At 37.2% G+C, this 17,181-nt stretch overlaps 1 protein-coding gene across 2 annotated transcripts in view; it reads left to right on the top strand.

The window, feature by feature from the left end:
• Positions 1–16,884, top strand: part of HNRNPR (heterogeneous nuclear ribonucleoprotein R) — a 32,315-nt gene extending 15,431 nt beyond the window's left edge. For both annotated transcript variants that reach the window (XM_070382855.1, XM_070382862.1), the window contains 6 exons: positions 5,971–6,147; positions 7,706–7,841; positions 9,291–9,496; positions 13,070–13,219; positions 15,366–15,487; positions 15,605–16,884. In XM_070382855.1, coding sequence (XP_070238956.1) covers positions 5,971–6,147; positions 7,706–7,841; positions 9,291–9,496; positions 13,070–13,219; positions 15,366–15,487; positions 15,605–16,217 — 1,404 coding nt within the window. In that variant the 3' untranslated portion in view covers positions 16,218–16,884. The remainder of the gene's footprint in view (positions 1–5,970; positions 6,148–7,705; positions 7,842–9,290; positions 9,497–13,069; positions 13,220–15,365; positions 15,488–15,604) is intronic.
• The last annotated feature ends 297 nt before the right edge of the window (positions 16,885–17,181 follow it).

The raw sequence follows: 17,181 nt of genomic DNA, 5'->3' as shown, positions 1-17,181 counted from the left end.
GTTTTGACTGGTGATCATAAATATGGGAGGCATAAGTATCTAAGATGATGGTGTTTTCAAACCATGTTTGGATGTGGTCACCATGGAAGTATATATAGCTAGAGAAAATTTTTAAGATCTGATTCCTTCAGCACTTCAACATTTAGAGAGATGGGGAGATGAGAAGGAACTAGCAAAGGGGACTAAGAAGAAGGAGGCAATGAAGGGGCTTCCCTGGTACTCCAGGGGTTAAGAATCCGCCTTCCAGTGCAGGGGGTTGGGTGTGATCCCTAGTCTCAGAACTAGGATCCCCACATGCTGAGGAGGGCTACTGAGTCTGTGCACTCTGGAGCCTGAGTGCCGAAACAAAGACTCAATGCAGCCAATAAATAAATTTTTAAAAGAGAGCCAATGAGATAAGAAAAACCAGGAGTGTGGTGTCCCAGAGGTCAAGTGAAGAAAGTATTCGCAGAAGGAAGGTCAGTTGTATTAAACTTCCCAAGTAAGATGAGGAATAAGAATTGACATTTGATTATGATAGCATAAATGTTGTTAGTGACTTTGACTGGAGTGGTGACAAAAGCCACATTGGAAAAGATTCAAGAGACTAAGGAGATGAGCAAATTTGAGGCATTAAGAATATTATAGCTCTTCTGAGCAGTTTTGCTACAAAGGGTAGCAGAGAAATGGGACAATACTTAGAAGGTTTATAGTCAGGATATATTTTTGTTTTAATTGAAATTTTAAAGAAAAGGGACTTCCCAGGTGGTCCGGTGCCTAAGACTCTGCATTTCCAGTGCGGGGGGCTTGGGTTCAGTCCCTGGTCAGGGAACTATTAAATCCCACATGCTGCAACTGAGAGTCTGCCTGCCGTAACTAAGACCATGCATAGCCAAATAAATAAATGTTAAAAAAAAAATTTAAGGGGGAGATTGTAATATACTATGTGCTGATGGGAATGATCCATGTATAAAGGAGGAAATTGATGATAAAATTGTTGTCAGACCAAGAGTCCTTGAGTAGGACAGAAGGGAGGGCATCTAGCGTATAAGTCACAGTACGAGATAGATGTTCATACATGTATTTACTCAAAGATGAGCAACTGTTATGACCCTGGCACTGCATTCAGTACTGGGAATAAAATGAGCAACACGATGTGGGCTCTCTGCTTACATGGAAGCTGAATGCTTTTGCTGATGTTACTCTCAGATGAGAATCTTGAGACTTGCTGATTTAGAAACTTGTTCACCGTAACTGGAATGTAGATTTGAATCCAACATAGCTTAAAACTCACTGTTCCTCACATTCTGCCTGCCTTTAAGCTTTCACCCTGCTACACCAAGCCACTGTCATCTCTTGCCCTGTTAACCTGACTGGTCAGCCTGTTTTTCTTTACGATCCACTTTCTACCCTGCTGCTTCTACCCTGCTGCCAGTCTTATTTCTTTTAGGACATAAATAATACCTGGTTATTTGTCTGCTCAAGAGTCCTCTTAACATCTTTCTAACATGTTTGGAATAAAACTCTTAAACTTCTAACTGTGGTTTAACTTAATCTGGTCCGCATTTTCTCTTTCTCATCACTGTCTCCTGTGTGGACCTTTTATTTAATCACTGGCCTATTTGCTGTTCCTCAGATATATCAGTTGTACTCGGTATCTTTTTGTACTTGTTCTATCCCCGTGGAATGCCCTTTCCTCGTACTTTTGCTTTATTTTCTCTCTCAGGTCTCAGTTCAAATTTGTCTTCTCAGGGAGGCCCTCCTACTTAAAATATAACCTCTTATTCATTTATCCCTTTTCTTTGCTTTTATATTATAATTTCCTCCTGAAATTGTATTGTCTTTTAAATTGTCTGTCTCTTATCAGTAGAATGTAAGCTTCATGAACATCTAGACCTGTCTGTGGTGTTCACTCATCTCTGCTGCTGCTGTTGCTGAGTCGCTTCAGTTGTGGCCGACTCTGTGTGACCCCAGAGACGGCAGCCCACCAGGCTCCCCCCGTCCCTGGGATTCTCCAGGCAAGAACACTGGAGTGGGTTGCCATTTCCTTCTCCAATGCATGAAAGTGAAAAGTGAAAGTGAAGTCGCTCAGTCGTGTCCGACTCTTAGCGACCCCATGGACTGCAGCCCACCAGGCTCCTCCATCCGTGGGATTTTCCAGGCAAGGGTACTGGAGTGGGGTGCCATTGCCTTCTCCTCACTCATCTCTAGAATGTAGAAGAAAAATACATGGCCTATGAGTCCACGCCTCATGAAAGGTTTGGACAAGTTCTGTGAATAGGGAGGGAGCTAGTTACCTGCACTGGAGCGACTTCAGGCTGGCATTTTATTTATTTACTTACGTATTTATGGCTGTGCTGGGTCTTGGTTGCTGCACATGGACTTTGTCTAGTTGCAGAGAGCGGTAGCCGCTCTGTAGTTGCAAGGCCCGGGCTTCTCGTTGTCGGGGCCTCTTCGGTTGTGGAGCAAGGGCTCTAGGTGCACTGGCCTCAGTAGCTGGAGCTCATCGGCTCTAGAGCACTAGCTTCAGCAGTTGCTGTACATGGGCTTAACTGCTCCGTGGCATGTGGGGTCCTCCTGGACCAGGGATAGAACCCATTACCCCTGCACTGCAAAGCAGACTCTTAACCACTGGACCATCAAGGAAGCCCTCGAGCTGATATTTTAAAAATTAATTGGATATGGATGGGAATTGGAGGGATTAAAAATATCTGAGGTTTTTTGTTTATGAGAGTATTTTTCCTCAGTCATTTGCCGGGGGTGGGGCTGGGGTGGAGTGGGGTGGTGGTTAGCAGAAATTATGTTCTCCTAAGAGAAATGTGGGAAAAAATCAGAGGAACTGATTGACAAGGGTCAGTTTTAGTTATTTTGATTTTTGGACAAAGGAAACTTGTTACATATACATTGTACCTTTATTTTAAATAAAGAAAATAAAATTAGAATTTTTTCATGTATCGATAACCACTTTTAACATTCTGATAATAGTCATTCTTATCTGTACATATATTTATACTAAAAAAAATGAAAATTGGTATTGCTAAAATTACTGATGATTTGAGGTAAAATCAGGACTACCAAGAGGAAGTGTTTAATAGGTAGTTGGAGATACAGAATTAGATCTTGAGATATATAGGAGGTATTGGGAAATGACTGTAGCATTGTATGTGAATATGGATGTTAATATGATCCTTACAAGGGAAGGAAGTACAGTGAATTATGGGAAATAGGGCTGTAACTTTGGGAAACATGCAGCTTATATTATTAAATGGATAGAAGAATCACCATGGAGAGGATAGAGGAGTAGTTAAAGGTAAGACTAGGTTAGTGGAGGATTCTGAGGTTTTTCCAGTAGTCATGTATGGATGTGAGAGTTGGACTATAAAGAAAGCTGAGCGCCAAAGAATTGATGCTTTGAACTGAGAAGACTTGAGAGTCCCTTGGACTGCAAGGAGATCCAACTAGTCCATCCTAAAGGAGATCAGTCCTGAGTGTTCTTTGGAAGGACTGATGTTGAAGCTGAAACTTCAATACTTTGGCTACCTATGTGAAGAACTGAGTCATTGGGAAAGACCCTGATGCTGGGAAAAATTGAAGGCAGGAGGAGAAGGGGACGCCAGAGGATGAGATGGTTGGATGGCATCACCAACTCAATGGACGTGAGTTTGGGTAAACTCCAGGAGTTGGTGATGAACAGGGAGGCCTGGCGTGCTGCGGTCCGTGGGGTCGCAAAGAGTCAGACACAACTGAGAGACTGAACTGAAAATTTACGGGAAGAGAAGTTTCAGAAGGTAGCATCACTAGTGTTAATGCTTGTTGAGAAGGCAAGGATGATGATGAGATTGAGGAAGGGAAGACTTTTTAATTTGGTCCTTAAAAGTCCATTAGTGACATTTGGGTGTACAATTTAGTGTTGGAAGAAACTAGTTTTTAGAGAGTTTAAAAGCATATGGGAGGGAAGCTGCAAGAGAGAGCGTGCATATGTGTACTCACAGCTGATTCACATTGTTCCATAGCAGAAATCAACACAACGTTGTAAAGCATTTATCCTCCAATTAAAAAAAAAATGGAAAGAAACTGATACCAAAAAAATGTAAGAAAGAAATAGAAATGGAACTTGATCATGACTACATGATAGAACAATTAAAAAAAGCATAGATGCAAGTGCTTTTCAGAGTGAGCTTTCATTAGAAAGATGGTTCTGTAGGGATGTCACTGAGATGATTGCCGATCTGTTACTTATGCCTTTCTTAGCTGCCCGGTATTAAGCATACAGTAGATGTGTTGAAAAGAATAACTGCATGAGTGAAAGCAAACAGGTAAGGGCCAGATGTTTAAAGCATTTAAAAATGAAAGGAACAATAACAGGCTAAAGAAGGGGTTTTTGTTATGGGAGATCTGGCATGTTTAAAGATGGAAGAACTGTGGGAAGGAAAGAATGTACTGAACAAGATAGGACAGTTGAAGAGATAAAGGTTTAAAATTATTTCCAGAAGAAGGTAGTAAGAAGAAATGGGCTTATTTATTAGGGTTAAGGAGCTACTCTTGTTTTGGAAAAGAGGTACATTTTTTTCTCTGAGGTATAAAGGAAGGAAGTGAAAAGAGATGTTGAGAAAAGTTTTTAAGGCTAAGAGGAAAGAATGTTAGGAAAACCAATGACTTTTCAGGCGACCCTCTTAGAATGAGATTTCATGAACGAGGATTGGAGATTTTAAGGAATTAGAAAAATTAGAATAACTGTTGTGTAAGAATCTTGCTAGAGATTCAGAAGACCACCTCAGATTTTACCAGATAGCAGTGAAAGTGAACCTGATTATTTTGAAAAGGATTGTCTTAAAATACCACAGCTCTTACAGAATTTAACACCAGAAACTTAATCTCCAATAATTTGGCATCTTTTGGATTGCTGGTATTACTTCATTAGTGTTAGTATTAGTCACTCAGCCATATCCAACTCTTTGTGATCCCATGGTCTATAGCCTGGCAGGCTCCTCTGTCCATAGAATTCTCCAGGCAAGAATACTGGAGTGGGTAACCATTCCCTTCTCCAGGGGATCTTCCCAGCCCAGGGATAGAACCCAGGTGTCCCGCGTTGCAGGCACATTCTCTACTGTCTGAGTTTCAAGGGAAGCTCATTACTTCATTTCAGTTCAGTCACGTCACTCAGTCGTGTCCGACTCTTTGCGACCCCATGGACTGCAGCACGCCAGGCTTCCCTGTCCATCACCAACTCCTGGAGCTTACTCAGACTCATGTCCATCAAGTCGGTGATGCCATCCAACAAAATCTTCAAATTATGATGATTTTTTTTCATATCTTAAAATGTAATATTCTGATAGAGAAAGGAATTCTGATGAAAGAAAAATTAAAGCAGTGGAGTTTTAAGTAGTAAAGATTTTAGAGTTGAGAAAATTTGAAAGAGACCTCATCGATCTTTTATTCAGTTTTTTTTTTTTTTAATTTAACTTTTATTGTAACTTTACTGAATTGGCATGTTACTGTAGTGAAAATGGAAGTGTTACTCGCCTAGTCATGGACGACTCTTTGCGACCCCGTAGGCTGTGGCCCACCAGACTTCTCTGTCCATGGAATTCCCCAGGCAGGAATACTGGAGTGGGTTGCCATTCCCTTCTCCATATTCAAGTATGGTTTTTCTAAAAATGCAGATGTATTTCAACGAATATTTATATAGGCCTTTTATTTTTTGTGAGAAAAGGACAGATTACAAAAATTTAAGATTTAGAGTTATTACTACAAATTTTGAGCGCTTACTGTTAATCAGTTTCCATTTTTCAGTATAGAATATTGTTCTGTATTGATGCCCTGAAAGTCATTATAATGAAAAACTAGGGTTAACTTTGTAAGATTCAACTTGCCCCGATTTTTCCTTAACCATCTTTGTGTCCCCACCCCCTAAAAAAGGCACCTAGGCTTTGCGGCTCTAAAATCAAATGCTTGTTACATTGGGATTCTAACACACAGGTTTTATTTCAGGTCTTTGTAGGTAAAATACCAAGAGATTTATACGAGGATGAATTGGTGCCCCTTTTTGAAAAGGCTGGTCCCATTTGGGATCTGCGTCTTATGATGGATCCACTGTCTGGTCAGAACAGAGGGTATGCATTTATCACCTTCTGTGGAAAGGAAGCTGCACAGGAAGCTGTTAAACTGGTATGTGATAAACAGAACAAATACCCATTGTCTAGCAAGTCATTTGAGAGAAACACGTCAAGTAAAAACATTTGCAGTTAACGTTGTTTCATTTACTTTAAAAGTTTTATATTGACTGAGTTAGTATGTGTCTGGTGGCTATTTTTTCATATTATGAAAGTAAAAAATAAAATACCCCAGAAGTAAGATGATAGTCTCCCATAATTCTAAGAAGTTATTTATTACAGCAGTTAGTATCTAAAGTTTCATTTGAATATTTGGTTTTTGCAGTTCTCCCTTTTGATCTTAGAAATGTCAGTTCTTGCTGTTAAACTTTAGAGTAAAATTCTTAAAGTGTGATGAAGTCTGGAATGGGTTCTGGGGAATATAACTGGGCTCCTTGACTTTTAGGACACAATTTGGGAAATGATTGTGAATCTCTTTGTTTTTATCATAACCTAATCATACAATTTATTTTCTAAGTATATTCTCGTTCTTTTCTTTTTGTTTCCAAACTCTCCAGTTCTCTTTGTCTTTAATCTTTCTCTTTTTCTATTACTTGATAACCAGTCTTCTAGGAATCTCCTTTCTTTAGGGCCTTTTACCCTTTGTACTTATTTCAGAGTAGTACACAAATTAAGTATGGCTTCACTCCTACTGTGTTAAGATACAGTCATCTCAGTAACTCAGAATAGCAGTGTCATTGGTTTCTGGGGATACTCTTGCCAGACAGCTGAAGGCCTCAGTCTAGTTCTAGTTCTTTTAGAATGGTAACCTCTTTCACCAAAGCTTTTCATTTCATTAGTTGCCTCTAAATTTGTTCTACTTCTAACTTGACCCAGATTTTTGTTTTTATTATGGACCTTTTCCCTTCCAGTTTCTTTATTTAGTACTGAGAAGTTTTTAAAGCTATATTTCCTTGCTTCTGGCAACATATGGATGATTTTTATTTTAATTACATATTTGTTTTGTAAACTAATTGGTAAGTAATGTTAATGCATAAACAGCTCAAGTTTACCTAGGAAATCATCACCATAACCATTTAAATAAAACACTTTATTCCTATGATTTAATACAATTTTGAAAGTATTATGTTTAATATGAAGTTTAAAATTTTTAAATTCTGTTTTATGTAAAAGGTGAAATTCTTCTACTTTTCTTTGCATTGATTAAACATAGTTGTTATTCTTTACATATTGTTGTTTTCCTGAGACTTATCTATATCTCATTTCATCTCCAAGGGCTCTGAATTACCAGTCTCAGGTATTTTTTCTAAAATTCTCTGGTTAAAAATCTTGAGATTGATAATATTGAAATAAATCAAATCTTTTCAAAGGTAGAGTGAATAACTTTGATTCATTTATGTTTGATAGAGCAGTGAAGGTTAATGAAACCAAACTAAAACAGAGGCTGTAAAAGTTTAAAATAACACATTTTATATTATGGCAAGCATGAGGGAACTTGGTGAATTCATGAAGCAGGGAGTGTTTGACCTTGAATTGTTTGGTTTTTTAGACTGAGGTCAGTTGTTCTGAGTTTGGGGTGGTTGTGGGGTGTCTGGTTCTGTTCTTCCTTTCAGTGTGACAGCTATGAAATCCGCCCCGGTAAACACCTTGGAGTGTGCATTTCTGTGGCAAACAACAGGCTTTTTGTTGGATCAATTCCGAAGAATAAGACTAAAGAAAACATTCTGGAAGAATTCAGTAAAGTCACAGGTAAAACAAAAATGTATTTAGAAAGTAGTTTTGGGAAATCTGTGGTATACTATAAGTGCAAAAAAAGAGGTATATCTTAATCTAAGAATTTCCGCATCTACTGAGTGTCTAAATTTCCTCCTTTCTGTTCTTTTAGTGGTTTGGACTAAACAACTTCTCTTGTAGCCTCAAGTTCTTGGAATGTCCTCTTCGCTTCTTTTCCTTAATTGAACCATAACTTTTGACACCATCTTTGCCCTGTAGCTCTCAAGTGAAGGCTTTCTCCCCATCTGGTGTTCAGTGCACTCTAAGACCAAGGGGACGAGAGCGCTTCTCCTCCTCTCCTTCTTCCTCTTACCTTGTCTGCTTCAGATTTTTCCGCATTTCCAATCCTAAATCCGTGGAATTGATTGGAGAAGAAAATTTTAGATCACAGATCTATCTATCTATATATATCTATATCTATATCTATATATTTGTATGTAACAAAATTTAGCAGAATTACATTTTCACTTACCAAATATGATTTAATCATACACATTCCATTTCATTTTTTAAAATGCTGATGGAGACCCACTAATGGTAGCTGCATTGTAAAAGACAACTTTTAGACCATTGCTTCTTCGTCCTGTATAAAAACCACTATTTCTTTACATTTTTGTTGTCCAGACATATTACAGACAAACAGTCCTTTCCCCTTCCTTCAAGCTGTTATCTGTTGCTCTTCTGGTTTCAGTCTTGTGTTAATTGAAGATTGCTTCTGGCTCATAGTCTTTCTCTTCGGTCCTGAATTAACTTGTTGTTAGTACTTTCAACATCAATGTGGATGAACCATCCAATACCGTAATCTCCTAGTTTTATGACTGCCTCATCTCTGGTCCTTTACTTCCTCTCTACCACATCCAAATCACATTCTGGATATTGCTGCTAGAAATAAAATCTAATTACTCTTAAGGATTTGGATAATATGTGGAAAGGTGAGGGTACAGGACTAAGATCAGAGGTACATTTTAACCAGTTACTTATTTATTACTTGGTAAAAATAGTAACTTTTAAAAACTTAAGAGTCAAGGATGATTTTTGGTTATAATTAGTTGTTGGGTGTTCTCTTGAATTTATATTTGGTTTTTAAGTTCCTTGGTAGTATTTTCATAAGTTTTAGTAAGGTCATGTTAGGTCAAACACTCTTTAAAACATTGTAAAATAGAATGTTATAGGTCAGAATACAGTAGTTGGACTTACTGTCTATGACTGTACTTTCAGGGCCCCTAAAATTCAAAGGAACATAACATATCGTCCATAGCTCCATATCTAATAATTCTGATTTAGTTGTCTAGCTGGATAATTAGCAGATCATTATGAGGCTTCTTCAATTACTTTTTGCTCTTCGGCAAGTGGATTTAGGTCTACCTAAGCGCTAAATGTGTGGTGGATGCTTTTGGCTTATATATCTGGCTGTTGGTTTAACAGAGGGTTTGGTGGACGTTATTCTCTATCATCAACCCGATGACAAAAAGAAGAATCGGGGGTTCTGCTTCCTTGAGTATGAGGATCACAAGTCCGCAGCACAAGCCAGACGCCGGCTGATGAGTGGAAAAGTGAAAGTGTGGGGGAATGTAGTTACAGTTGAATGGGCTGACCCTGTGGAAGAACCAGATCCAGAAGTCATGGCGAAGGTAAATGCAGTATCTTGTGTTGGGGGTGCGGTTATCATTTACTTTTTGTACTTAGAATATAAGCTTGAATATTTCAAATTTTACAGTAAATACAAATTGTAGCTCTTGATCTTAACTGTTTAAGCAAAAACCTGCTTTAGCACCAATTTAACAGCCTGTCCTGGTATCCAGGAATTTCCATTGACCATTTCTTTTTCTGCAGATAAATGTGTAAAAAGAACTGACGTTAAATCCCCCTTCAATTATGTGTTTCTATGCCTACTGAGAGTTTGATTAGTGCTTGGCACTGTCAAAGATACAAAGATAAAAATGTTAAGAAAAGAAAAAAAACAAGGTCTTATGGAATAAAGAGAGAAGTAATGTTTTGGAGATTATGAATTATAATTTTCATTGACCATACTATGACTATGAATTAAATTTTATTTAGATTTAGTGTCTTTTTTAATGGATCAAGTTTCCTTATAGTATTGTCTCCATGAAGAAAGGTGAAGGGTTATCATGTTTGCTCTTATGCATGGCAAGTCCTGTAGTGGACTTTCACTTTCTTCCTAAGCCCTATACTTTCATTGCCGGGTCTTGGCCTGGTAAAGGATGGTTCCGTGAGTCCTGGTTCTTAGGCTTTCCTCTGGGTGATTCCTGGGGGTGAAGGGACATATCTGAGTTGCATCTCTGTTGGCTTTTAGTGAATTTTTGATTATTTTGGTGTATGTCTCTTGACCTCTTGGGGGCCACAACTCTGTGGATGACCATAAATGAATGGTTGGGTTATTCTGGATTGAAAAGTCTTTTCTGCAAGCTTCTTCAGAATCTGAGGTGACAGTCCTCACTGTTGATTAATTTGGAGGAGGGACCTGGTTTATACTAACATGATAAAAGCTTTTGTAAGCAAAAACATTTTTGGATTATACAAAGATCCACTGAGAATGAACCAGAGAGACTCAGATGTGTTGCACACTTCTATATTCCTAGAGTAGATAGGAGTCAAGGGAAGGAGCTAGAAATCTGAAGAGCCCTGATTATTTTTGTTTATTACTAGCTTGATTTTAATTCCACTTGTTTCTTCTAATGCAGTTGTGACTTTGAGCAAACTTTCTGAATTTGGATGTTGTCTATTTTATTGGAGTTGGATAAATCTCTTTATAAGATCTCTTACAACTTTGAATCTGTCTTGTAGAAACTGACTATAGCCTGTATTGCATTTTCTAAAATATTTTAAAAATAGTATTACGGATTGAGGGGGCATTTTTTATTTTATATTAGGTTATAGTTGAGTTATAACGTTGTGTTAGTTTCAGTTGTACATACAGGTGTCTTTCTTTTTCCTACTGAGTGCTTTAAACATTATTTCAACTGGTAATTTTTATATAGGATACTTTGGTTTCATCTCAGAAAAGAAAAAAGATCTATGTTGAGTTTCAAAAAAGAAGGTAAATAAAGTAATGGAGGCCTGTCTGATGTAGAAATAGATGTCAATATGACAACATTGAGGAAATTAAAGGGGTTAAAGATAGAGGTGGAAGACTTTTCCCCCCTTGAATTTGTGTCTTCCCCAAATCCTCTTTACTTAGTCCTTTATCTAAGGCAACAATTTGTTTGGTTAATTTTTTTGTCTAAACAAGTAATGTATTTCCTTAGTTCACAAATCAAAATTATATAGAAAAGTATAGCCAAGGAATTCCCACCTCTAGCTCCAACTACTGTTTCCTCCTTGTCCCTTGTAGATATCCAGTGTTAGTGGTCTCTGGTTTATCCTTGTAGTGCTTAGCAGGCAAATATAATTACATATTCTTTCCTTCCCTACTTCTGACACAAATGGTTACTGGTAGCTATATTAATGAATTATGTTTTTTTTATTCACTGTCATATTTCATCTCATCTCGTATTTTAGCTCTAAGGAAGTATACCATTATTTTATGTATCGCTAAGAAATTGTAAAATGCTGCCAATTAAACTATGACAAGTGCTTGTCTGTCACATTGACTTAAATTGGATCCCTATTTTGGAGGTATAAAATGGGGGAAAAAATCTTAACAATGGTGTATCCTCACATTGTTTTTTTTAATATCAGCTCCTAATTTTTTATGATATGTACTTTTTCATTCTGTAGGTGTACCATAGTATATTCAACTAGCTGGACATTGGATGTTTCTAATCTTTTGTTGTTATAATACTGTAATGAGTAAGCTTGTATCATTTCAGTTAATATAAGTACAGACATATCTATAGGATAGATTTGTGGGTCAAAGGGTAAGTGCATCTGTAATTATTAAGACACTGACCATATTTTCTGTAGGAGGTGCACTTGTATTCTGTTCTCCACAAGCAGAATACAACAGGATGTTCCTTCCTATCCTTGTTAAAAGAGGATAGGCTCAAACTTGGTTTTGCCAAATTTCATAACAAGTGGTATCTCATAGCTCTTTTATGATTTGTCTCTCTTTACTGTACATGCCTGAATTTACATTTCTTATGCATCTAAGGACTATTTGTTTCTTTGTATGAACCATGTATTCATGAATTTTGCCTATCTTTCCATTCATTTGTTTTTCTGTTGATCTTTTTCTTATTTTGTAGAGTTCTGATATAAAAGACAGGTTAACTGTTTGTGATGCTTTTTTTTTTTTTTATTTTACTTACGGTATTTTCTACCACATGGAAATCTTTTTTTTTAGTAGTTGAATTTTTTAGTCCTTCATATAGATTTTAAATTAACAAAACCTTCTCCAGTGCAGTGTTACATAATTATTTTCTTATTTTCTTCTAATACTTTAAACATCCCCCTCCTTTTAAATTTTCCATCTATTTGGACTTTATCCTAGTATATAGTATGGGGTATGAGTCCACTTTTCGTCGTTATTCAGATCAACACTGCACTGATTAAATGATTTAAGCAATGAATTGATAGTTTGTTTTATCTAGTAGGACTAGTCTCTAAATTTTATTCTTATTTTTTCCCTGGCTACTACTGCTTGTTTATTTTTTCATATGAACTTTAGAATCATGAGCTCATCCAGTTCTTGGGTTGGGAAGGAGGGACAAAAAAACTTGTTTCGGGGGGACTTATGAACCATGTTGGGCTTGCCAGGTGGCTCAGAGGTAAAGAATCCACCTGCCAGTGCAGGAGACCTGGGTTCGATCCCTGGGTCAGGAATATCCCTTGGAGAAGGAAATGGCAACCCACTCCAGTCTTCTTGCCCGGGAAATCCCATGGACAGGGGAACCTGGTGGGCTTCAGTCCACAGGATCACAAGAGTTGGACAAGACTTAACAGCTAAACAACAACAAAGGGACCCTATTAAATTAGTAAAGTAACTTAGTAATAATTTTATTTTGGTCCTTTGAAGGTCCTGTTCACAGTATTAGGCACTGTAATAACATGGCAGGAAAAGAAACTGATAATTTATATACATTGGTAACCATTATTTTCTCAGTTTTCATACCTTCTATGGTAGCACCTTTAGCACTTAATTGTTTTTGAGAAGAACACCTACGCCATGAAAATAGGAAGAAATACTTTAGGACTTCAGCTAAAATTAAGTAGCCAATGCCAGTTTTGTATGTTTGTTATATTAGGTGAAAGTTTTATTTGTGAGAAACTTGGCTACTACAGTGACAGAAGAAATATTGGAAAAGTCATTTTCTGAATTTGGAAAACTTGAAAGAGTGAAGAAGTTGAAAGATTATGCATTTGTTCATTTCGAAGACAGAGGAGCAGCTGTTAAGGTAGAAATTTTGATATTTTGTTTCTTGATATGTGAATTTTGTTGTTGAAACTTGCTAGAACACACAAAGTGACTTTATAAACAAATGAAATTGGTTTTCAGCTTTTACCGAACTCTGGAGCTTTCTTTTAATAATCTCTGTGAAGTGGTAGTAATGTAACAGGTAAGACTCTATATTTCAAAGCCTGATTATTACTAACTGAGTTTGTGACCTCAGGCAAGTTACTTTTAATCTCTGTATTATTTTTGTAAGCCTAAGCTTTGATAGCATGATACCTTGAAAATGTTAACAAGGAATAGTAATTAGCTTCCATAAATACCAAAATGATAGTGAATACATTGTAACTACTTTAGTTACTTGTTTAAGAACCTATGAGTGGAGCTGAGTAGTGTACATGGCTTCATATCTAGTACAGTGTAATTCAGTGGGTGTGTTCTGAGGGAATGGTTAGTTCTTCATAGTCTTGCCTTTCTTTGGTTCTCACAGTTTCAATAGTTGTTAGAAATATTTCTTGCATATAATAGTTAATTTGCTTGTTGATAGTATTTGAAAAGTATGAAAAACAGTATTTTCATATAGTGTCTAGAACATATAACCTGAGTACTCTGCTGCTTTCCGTTGATAGTGGATCAATATCATCTTTAATGGCTGAAATTTTCAGTTTCTTCCTCTTGTCCCTCTCTCCCTTCTGGAGAAAAGGGGAGGGGAGGGGCTGACAAAACAAAACACAGGGCAAAAATAAAAGATTTTTTATATAATTGGGGAGATAGATCTAAAACCCTTGGTGACTCAGGCCTGGTTCTTTTTTTGCATGTTTTGTCAGTAAAGCGGCCGCCCCCCCCGTCTAATTAGGGCAGGTTTTATTTCCTGACCAGGGTACTGCTTTAAAATGTGCTTTATAGAATCTTTGACTAGTAGAATTTATTGGTTTGCTTTTTGATGGAAGCTAATTACTGAGACAGTATTGCTTATAAAATTCATAGCTTAGTACAGAACTTGTTTGGCTTCTGAATTGCGAGTGATAGGAAGGACAGATAACTAATAAATTTATACCTTCTAAATATTCATTTTGATTTACTTGGTATTAAATAACTGATTGTTCATAATTGAAAATAATTTTCAAGGGTGGTTTGCCAAAGCGATTTCTGAAATTGTAAGATTTCTAGCCTAGAAGATAGCCAGAGGAAAGAGTATAGACAGATGCTCTGTTCTTTTGTTTATACCAGGAAGCTTTTATAGATTCATTTAATTGCTTTAGTTGAAGCAGCCAAAAGCTTAGGTGGTAAAGGGGAAAAAACTCGGTAAGAGGAAGATACTGATTTAATCTTTTGTCTGGATACTTGTAAATCACTAAAATGTTCTTTAGGGTTAGAGCATTTTATTATGTATGTCCAGAGAGGGTTGTATTGGGAAACAGAAAAACTGGTGAGGAGGTAATACTTGGTTACTGAGTTACCTGAACCTTGAAGTATGGCAGAAGTTATTAGGTGGAATGATAGAAATAAAAAACTAGAGCCCGGAATACTTTTGATTACTGCTTCCAGATGAGTACTTGAGTCTTAATTAGTTCAAGCCTTTGCTGGGCTCTGTGCTTTTAACCATTCAGGTAAAGTATATACCAGGTTAAGCATTGTTGGGGTGGGGAAGATGCTTTTTTTCTTTTTTTTTTGGTTAGTATCATGTTGAATTTCACCGATGGTCTCATTTATATTTCAAATTCTTGATATTTTTATTAAAGAACAGTTTAAGACCTACAGGGTGAATGCCATGTTTGTTTAAAAATTTTAATCCTGAAAAGTTTGTTAATACTGGCATGTTCTCCAGATGGGAATTTGCTGTTTGTTTTGGCCTTAGCTTGGAGGAATTAGTTACTTGCAATTAAGGAGCAGTAACAAGCAGCTCTCTGCTTTATCTTTTTAAATATAATAATAGGACATCAGTTTTATTCTCAGTGTAACTTGCACATAAAGTAAGGTTGAGGGGAATAAGTATTTTGTGTATTTTTTAAAATTTGGTGGCTATATTCCTCTTGGAAATTAAAACAGTTGTGAATTAAATTGTTTATGAGGTGTATTAAATGGTACAGACAATGTTATGTTTAAGGTACTGTTACTTGTAAAATAAATTTGTTTCTAATTTTGCATAGGCCATGGATGAAATGAATGGCAAAGAAATAGAAGGAGAAGAAATTGAAATTGTCTTAGCCAAGCCACCAGACAAGAAAAGGAAAGAGCGCCAAGCTGCTAGACAGGCCTCGAGGAGTACTGCGTGAGTCTGCATTTAGTAAATATATCAGAGATCCGGTAGTTTAAAAAGTTAGGAAGAATCTTGAAGTCAGGAAAAATCTAACTTGTTTTTTCTTTTCTCCCTTCCCTCCATTGCTAGGTATGAAGATTATTACTATCACCCTCCTCCTCGCATGCCACCTCCAATTAGAGGTCGGGGTCGTGGTGGGGGGAGAGGTGGATATGGCTACCCTCCAGATTACTATGGCTATGAAGATTACTATGATGATTACTATGGTTATGATTATCACGACTATCGTGGAGGCTATGAAGATCCCTACTACAGCTATGATGATGGCTATGCAGTAAGAGGAAGAGGAGGAGGAAGGGGAGGGCGAGGTGCTCCACCACCACCAAGGGGGCGGGGAGCACCACCTCCAAGAGGTAGAGCTGGCTACTCACAGAGGGGGGCACCTTTGGGACCACCAAGAGGCTCTAGGGGTGGCAGAGGGGGTCCTGCACAACAGCAGAGAGGCCGTGGTTCCCGTGGATCTCGGGGCAACCGTGGGGGCAATGTAGGAGGCAAGAGAAAGGCAGACGGGTACAACCAACCTGACTCCAAGCGCCGTCAGACCAACAACCAACAGAACTGGGGTTCCCAACCCATCGCTCAACAGCCGCTTCAGCAAGGTGGTGACTATTCTGGTAACTATGGTTACAATAATGACAACCAGGAATTTTATCAGGATACTTATGGGCAACAGTGGAAATAGACAAGTGAGGGCTTGAAAATGATATTGACAAGATACGATTGGCTCTAGATCTACATCCTTCAAAAAAATTGGCTTATCTGTTTCATCTTTAAGTAGCAATTTGCTGCCATTTGTATTTGGCTGAAGAAATCACTATTGTGTATATACTCAAGTCTTTTTATTTTTTCCTCTTTTCATAAATGCTCTTGGACATTATTGGGCTTGCAGAGTTCCCTTATTCTGGGAGTTACAATGCTTTTATCGTTTCAGGCTTCACTTTAGCTTCAAAACAAGCTGAGCACACTGTTAAAATCATGATTTTGCAGAACCTTTGGTTTTGGACAGTTTCATTTTTGGATTTGGGACAGCTTACATAGGGGTATGGAGTATGCTGTAAATAAAAATACAAGCTAGTGCTTTGTCTTAGTAGTTTGAAGAAATTAAAAGCAAACAAATTTAAGTTTTCTTGTATTGAAAATAACCTATGATTGTATGTTTTGCATTCCTAGAAGTAGGTCAACTGTGTTTTTAAATTGTTATAACTTCACACCTTTTTGAAACCTGCCCTACAAAATTTGTTTGGCTTAAACGTCAAAGCCGTGACAATTTGTTCTTTGATGTGATTGTATTTCCAATTTCTTGTTCATGTAAGATTTCAATAAAACTCAAAAATCTATTCAAAACATTACCTATTTCAAATTCAATTGTGTCCTAAAACATTATTTTATTCGTAATCCTTGCAAGGAATATTGTTTTCAAACTATAACTGCCTATGTGAGTGATCAAATTCATGCAAAATTTCTTGTCTATTCTAATATGTATCGTGGATATCAGACTGAGGATTAGTCTAAATTCTAATACTTATTCCAAATAGCACTTCATTGATTGATGTTCTTTCATAGTCATCTAATTTGGCAATTTTATCCTTTATTTTTATAAAAACAAGCTCAGGCTTTTGAACATTCTTGCAGGCATTGGATAATTT

Source organism: Bos mutus, chromosome 2, assembly GCF_027580195.1.
Source record: "Bos mutus isolate GX-2022 chromosome 2, NWIPB_WYAK_1.1, whole genome shotgun sequence".
Taxonomy (NCBI): Eukaryota; Metazoa; Chordata; class Mammalia; order Artiodactyla; family Bovidae; genus Bos; species Bos mutus.
The sequence above is the reverse complement of the archived record's forward strand: the minus strand, read 5'-3'. Positions and strand labels throughout refer to the sequence as shown.